At 35.9% G+C, this 7,222-nt stretch overlaps 1 protein-coding gene across 6 annotated transcripts in view; it reads left to right on the top strand.

The window, feature by feature from the left end:
- Nucleotides 1-7,222, top strand: part of NPAT (nuclear protein, coactivator of histone transcription) — a 64,005-nt gene that overhangs the window by 27,263 nt on the left and 29,520 nt on the right. For all 6 annotated transcript variants that reach the window (XR_013376771.1, XR_013376769.1, XR_013376770.1 and 3 more), the window contains exons 5-10: nt 1,482-1,522; nt 2,540-2,782; nt 3,462-3,543; nt 5,787-5,874; nt 6,407-6,498; nt 6,580-6,667. Coding sequence is in view for 3 of the 6 variants with exons in the window: in XM_077893340.1 (XP_077749466.1) it covers nt 1,482-1,522; nt 2,540-2,782; nt 3,462-3,543; nt 5,787-5,874; nt 6,407-6,498; nt 6,580-6,667 (634 nt within the window). In the remaining 3 variants the exon portion in view is untranslated. The remainder of the gene's footprint in view (nt 1-1,481; nt 1,523-2,539; nt 2,783-3,461; nt 3,544-5,786; nt 5,875-6,406; nt 6,499-6,579; nt 6,668-7,222) is intronic.

The following is a 7,222-nucleotide window of genomic DNA, read 5'->3' as shown; positions in this document are numbered from 1 at the left end:
CATGGCCTTGGAATGCCAAGGCATTCCTTTTGGCATCCTTAGAAGGATGTCAGCCTTCTTGGTATTAGTTATATCTCTCATTTAACTTTAGAGTCTAGTATGAAAACTGGAGTTCTTACCCTTCACCTCAGAGCTACAGATAAATACCCAACATAAATTCAACAGGGATTTGGGGTCCCTAGGTGGCTCAGTCAATTGAACATTGGTCTCTCGGTTTCAGCTCAGAGCATGATCTCAAGGTTGTGAGATCTAGCCCCATGTTGGGACTCTGCACTCAGCAGGGAATCTGCTTGGGATTCTTTCTCTCCTCCCTCTCGCTTGGCCCTTCCCATCCCTGCTCCCTCTCTATATAAAATAAATAAATCTTAAAAAAAAAAAAAAATCAGGGGCTCCATTTCTTTCCTCAGTTTAAACTGCTGAAATGGTTCCAAATGCTTGCTATCTAACTCGGTACCATATCCTATTTCATAGTCTCACCTTTTTTCCCCTTTCTTGACTCATTCCTTCCTTTTCAAATAATTTTCAAAGACATTCACAATTTGGGGTGCCTTGGTGGCTCAGTCAGTTAAGCATCCAACTCTCAATTTCTGCTGAGGTCCTGATCTCAAGGTTGTGGGATTGAGCCCTGAATTGGGCTCTCCCCTCAGCAGGGAGAATGCTTGAGATTCTCTCTTTCTGCCCTCCCTCTGTTCACACACTCGCTCTCTCTAAATAAATAAATAAAATCATTTTAAAAAATTGTATTTTAATTAATACCTATAAATATTTATAAGTTAGATATCTTATTGACAAGGTACTACATAAAATCTTTCCAGGTTGGTTTGTGTGTTATTAAAAATGCTTATTCAGTTTAGTAAGTTTTGTTGTTCTTGTCATTGGAGACTTGTTTAATAGATCTCCCAGGATGATAGCAGTATCTGTGATTAGGTAACCAACTCATGATAAAAGGAGAATTCACCTTTATATATTTACCTTATATGGTGAATTATGTTTGCTTTTCTCTCTTGTTAGAGGCTGGATAAAATAGTTTTATAGTCATAAATTTGATAAAAGCAGGTTGTCCTTTGAAATTAATTTTGGGATTCTGACGTATTTATGGAATCCTATGTGAAATCCAGAATTTCTCTGGGAAGGTTATCTCTAGTGATAGGAGGTAATTAAGAACGATAAAATTTTATATGTAGTTTTCTTAAATATATAGACTTCCTAAAGTCAAGTCAAATTCTTAATGGGATATCAGAGTTATGCATACTACACTAGATAGAAGCTTGATTGTTAACATTATATGTGTGTGAGTGTGTTTAGATGCCACTCTTCTAAAGCAAATAAGATTTGATTGCCCCTCAAAAAAAAGTGCTTGTCTTTTTTGTCTGAAAGATCTATTGCCTTTTAATTCGGCTTACTTCAGATCATACTGTTATTAGAGTGTATCTTGGCAGCAGAAATTTTTTAATGTCTAACTACTTTGTTTTATTTGTTAGGAGCATGCAAAGTTCCCCAGGGTTTGTTGCCAATCAGAGAGGTTGGTATTCAACTTTAAACTATAAATAATTTTCAGAATTGGGCACCTGGGTGGCTCAGTTGGTTAAGCGTCTGCCTTTGTCTCATGTCTCGATCCCCAGGGTCCTGGGATTGAATCCCATGACGGGGCTCCCTGCCTAGCAGAGAATCTGCTTCTTCCTCTCCCTCTACCCCTCCCCTCTGCTCATGTTCTCTCTCCCAGGTGCACTCTCTCTCAAATAAATAAAATCTTTAAAAAAAAGTTCAGAATTACTTCAAACTCACACTATCACATGAACATTTTAATTAACAGTACATTTGTACTGAGTATATTTTTGTTTAAACTACTGCTTTTTTAAGTACAGTTCTTGTCATAGGAAATAATTTCATTTATTATAATACATAAGCATTTGAAATGCACCCTGTTTTTCTCATTGGCTCTCATGTATTCACATCTCTTTAATTCTTACTACATAGGTTTGTTTCTTAATTTGTAGAGGTATCAAAATGAATTATTGCAGAAGAAATATACTCGTAGATTCATAGAGTTTGTGTGTACAGATGACCCTTGAACCATACTGCTTTGAACGGTGTGGGACCACTTATTCATGGTTTTTTTTTCTGTAAATACAGTACAGGAGTGTAAATATATCTTCACTTCCTATGATTTTTCTTAATAACATTTTTCTCTACGTTATTTTAAGGATACAATACAACATACAAAGTATGTGTTAATCAGCTGTTGGTTATTGGCATGACTTCTGGTCATCAGCAGGCTATTAAGTGTTTGGGGAGCCCTAAGTTCTACTTGGATTTTCAACTGTACAAAGGGTTGGTGCTCCTAACCCCTGGGCTATTCAAAGGTCAGCTGTACTCACAAGTTTGTTTCATAGGAAATTATCACATAAACTCACTTGGTACTTTCAAAGACTCTTTTTCAATCTATAGATTTCACATGTTAAAGAGTAGGACAAGTAGACTTGTTAAAATTACCAAAGTGCTCTAACGGCTCATTTTTTTAATGCCTCATATGTTTCAGTCCGAACAAGAAGTGGAATTGCAGAAATCAAGCGACAGAGGAGACTTGCAGCTCAAGCAGCTCCTATCAATTCAGAGCTGCTGACTTTAGCGTATCTTTCAGGACAATGTACTACTACTACTACTACTACTACTACTCCTTCAACAGCTACACAGGTTATACGGCCACCTGGCCAGATTTCAGCTCCCTTGAGGTCAAATTTTGTAGTGGTAAACCATTCACAGTCACAAGACATTATGGCCAGTAAGTTTAAATTTTTTTTCTCTGAAATTTTGTTTTTGTCAAATTGTATAAATAGATGATATGCTTTGCTGTCTTTATACTCGTATTATAAAATTATAGCAAAAAAAAAGACAAGAGTTCATATTTCTGTGAATCTGAGGGCCAGGAATAAACTTAGAGACCATCTGGTATATCTTGCTTTTTATATTCTTGTAACACAAGAATATAAAACTAGCAAATAGCTAGTTAATAACAGATTTTCTAATTTAATAGTTAAAAGTCACGTGCCAGCTCTCTCCCTTCTTAGATCCGTCTTCTCTCTCATCTCTGCAGCTAAATTCATTACCATCCGTTACCTCCTCCCTCGTTTCCATCTTTTCCAATCTCATTTACACCTCTGGGTAAAAACAGTATACACACACCATAGTATATACTTAGTTTATACTTCTTATGCTTCATTCTGCCATGTTATTTTTTGTTGAGACTGTACTGTTCTTGTACTGTATTATAAAACCTTAAGTCATAGTACATATTACTCATCTTAATATAGTTTACAGTGCCTTGCACATAGTAAAGCATTCAGTATATGCTCAGTTTAATATAAAATAATAATCATTATGTAATGATACTTATTCCATTAATTCAAGCGTAGAAAACTATTCCATGTCTTTGACATATGCTTTGTTTTCTTGATATACAGCTGGAGAGGCTTTAAATATCATTCCTGGTCCTCAGGAAAAGAAAACTCAGGCCACTGTAATGTCTCCTGCTAGACGCAAAAGGTAAATGCTTTTTGAAAGGACAAGTTTCCAATAACCATTAAAATTAAAGAATTACACCACCATATTTATGTTGTGATTAAAATAACAATGATGGATTCAGTTCCTGGGACTATTTACTATTACACTCATTCAAAAATATATTTCTTTTTCCAAATTTTAACCTTAAAATCAGGTTATATCTTATTATGAATGACTTACCACTTTTTCATAGCAAATCTGCTTTTTCCGTAGTAGTACATAAAAATACGTCTTAAAATTGGTGATATCTCAGATTTTTTTTTTTTAATGAAATTTTTTTAAATAAATAGAATACTGGCATGTCCACAATCACATATTTCAAGTCTTAAAGTCAGAAATTTTTTTCCAGGGAGTCTTTGAGATCAAAGCTCTTTCTGTACTTAGCTCTCTGTCTTTGTTTGAAGGATATTTCACAAAAAAGATGATAGTTTTTGGGGATCCCTGGGTGGCTCAGCGGTTTAGCACCTGCCTTCAGCTCAGGGTGTGATCCTGGAGTCCCAGGATCGAGTCCCACATCGGGCTCCCTGTGTGGAGCCCGCCTCTCCCTCTGCCTCTCTCTCTCTCTGTCTCTCATGAATGAATAAATAAAATCTTTAAAAAAAAAAAAAAGATGATAGTTTTTAAACGCTTTTTCCAATTTTCTAGCTACTGTGCCATGTGTATTTTTGTTAGAGTTTCTCTGTTGGTTGTCTCTCATTTAAGCCTAACCTCAGCCTCCTTTATTTTAATAGTAAAACAACTATAACAGTATCTAACATTTATAGGAAACTTGGTCTTAAAAAAAAAAGAAAGAAAGAAACATTGGTCTTTTTATAAAGTCTCTATACAGGGGCAGCTGGGTGGCTAGTTGATTAAGCATTCCGATTCTTGATTTCAGCTCACGTCATGATCTCAAGGTCATGAGATCGAGCCCCATGACAGGCTCCTTGCTGGGCCTGCTTAAGATTCTCTCTCAGCTAAGTGAAATAAGTCAATCAGAAAAAGATAATTTTCATATGATTTCACTCATATGTGGAATTTAAGAGGCAAAACCAGAGGATCATAGGGGAAGGGAGGGAAAAATAAAACAAGACAAAATCAGAGGGAGACAAACCATAAGAGACTCTTAATCATAGAAAACAAACAGGGTTGCTGGAGGGAAGATGTGTTGGGGACGGGGTAACTAGGTGATGGGCATTAAGGAGGGCATGTGATAGAATGAGCACTGGGTATTGTATGCAAGTGATGAATCACTGAACTCTACCTCTGAAACTAATAATACACTATATGTTAATTGAATTTAAATTTAAAAATCAACGAAGAACAAAGATACTAAAAGTTAGGATAAAATGAAAAAACAAAAAAAAAAGATCTCTCTTTCTCTCTTTACCCCTCTCCCCACCCCTAGCTGCTAGCTTGTGCATATGCTCACTCTCAAAAAAAAAATTTTTTTTTTTTTTTAATAAATTTTAGGGCATCTGGGTGGCTCAGTGGTTGAGCGTCTGCCTCTGGCTCAGGTTGTGATCCTGAGGTCCGGGGATCGAGTCCCGCTTTGGGCTCCCCTCAGGGAGCCTCGTCTCCCTCTGCTTCTATCTCTGCCTTTCTCTGTGTCTCTCATGAATAAATAAGTAAATAAAATCTGAAAGAAAGAAAGAAAAGAAAGAAAGAAAGAAAGAAAGAAAGAAAGAAAGAAAGAAAGAAAGAAAGGAAAGATTTTAAAAAATAGTCTTTACACATCTTCATTGTATTCAGTTCTTTCATAAACCCAGTAACGTGGGCAGCCCTGGTGGTGCAGCGGTTTAGTGCCGCTTGCAGCCCAGGGTGTGATCCCGGAGACCTGGGATCGAGTCCCACATCGGACTCCCTGCATGGAGCGTGTTTCTCCCTCTGCCTGTATCTCTGCCTCTCTCTCTTTCTCTCTCTCTGTCTCTCTCTATCTCTCATGAATAGATAAATAAGATCAACTTCATTATTGTTTTTTTTTTTTTAAGATTTTATCTCATTATAAAGTAGGCAGAGTCAGAACTTAACCTTGCTGCAGACCACATAGTAGTAAAGCTGAACCTCAGATTCATTTCTTATTAATGCAGATATAGTAATGCTTTTCTACTCTAGCCATTTGTTCCTACCACAGAGAGGAAAAATACCCGTTTGTCCATGATCTTAAGATTTAAACCTGTATATGTAACTACCATTGAATCTATTTTTCATACCAATTAAAAAACAAGCTTTAAAATGTGTTTCAGTGAATCTCAAAGGAAAAGTAACACTTTGTCTGGGCCTCATTCAACAATACGGAATTTCCAAGATCCAAATGCATTTGCAGTAGAAAAAGTAAGTGACCTTATTAATAAGCTTTGCAGTTTGAGATATCCTGAGTTTTAAAATGTTGGTATTTGTGTGTGTGTGTGTGTGTGTGTGTGTATGTGTGTGTCATTTGTGTGTTAACAGTATTTCTATAAAACTGTGTAGTGGAATTGCCTTAGGATAGAGAGTAGTAAAATTTATGCGTAGGAGACCGTCCATTTAGGTAGCATGTGCAAATGCACAAGTGAAGCAATGATACATTTAGGAAAGTATAAATACATTTTGGTGCTGGATTATGCAACATAATAGGGCATCTTACTACAGTCAGATGATTAAAAACCTTATATGAAAAGCTAAAGAGTTTGGAACTGTATTTTGTAATCAGTGAAGAACTGGTGAAGGATCTGTGAAAACACTTGGGAAGCATGGTATTCAAGAATTAATATGGGGGGAGACACCATAACTTTGGAGTTCCCACCTAGATTTGTTAAAACTAGCTAGCTCCCATTAACTAGAAGCTCTACCCTATTCTTTTACTAACATTGACTTTCTTTTCTAGCAAATGGTTATTGAAAATGCACGGGAAAAAATATTAAGTAACAAATCTCTTCAAGAAAAGCTTGCAGAAAACATTAATAAATTTTTGACTAGGTAAGCTATGTGTGTTGATGATGCCTAATTGTTTTCACCTAATTGAGAACTATTGTAAAAATTTTTCTTTCCATGTTACAGCGACAACAATATTGCTCAAATACCTAAGCAAACAGACAGCAACCCTACGGAACCAGAGACTTCAATTGATGAACTCCTGGGACTTCAGGTATAGGTTAGGGTGTGTGTGTAGTATATATACTTATAGTTAAAATTGATGGTATCTTGGCTTCATTTCAAAACCATTGCCAAGGAGTGCCTTCCTCGCTCAGTTAGTATAGCATGGAACTCTTGATATTGGAGTTATAAGTTCCAGCCCCATGTTGTATATAGAGATTATTTTGAAAAGAATCTTGACCCCCCAAAAAACCTATTACCAACAAAGGTATAAAATTATTTAAGATAATAATCTTCTATAGAGATTTCCTTCCTTATCCAAATGTAAATGTAACCTATTTTTGAAAGTATTAGTGAATTTTCAAATAATCAGTTTAAACTATGTGATTTAAATGGTAAAAGTAATAAGACCTCTCCAACCCATCTAAAATCTCTTAATTCTTCCACATGTCAGCAGAACACTTTACTATAGCTGTACACAGTCATGGATATCTAAGTATTTGATACTATAAGATTCATGAGTGGATATGTTTGTGTGCAGTAAGCAACAATACTGTACTATGTATGTATAAATTACATTTCTTTTATATTGCTGTGGACTATGTAA

The sequence above is a fragment of the Canis aureus genome, chromosome 3, assembly GCF_053574225.1.
Source record: "Canis aureus isolate CA01 chromosome 3, VMU_Caureus_v.1.0, whole genome shotgun sequence".
Lineage (NCBI taxonomy): Eukaryota > Metazoa > Chordata > Mammalia > Carnivora > Canidae > Canis > Canis aureus.
Note: the sequence above shows the minus strand (reverse complement) of the source record. Positions and strands in the feature narration are given on the sequence as shown.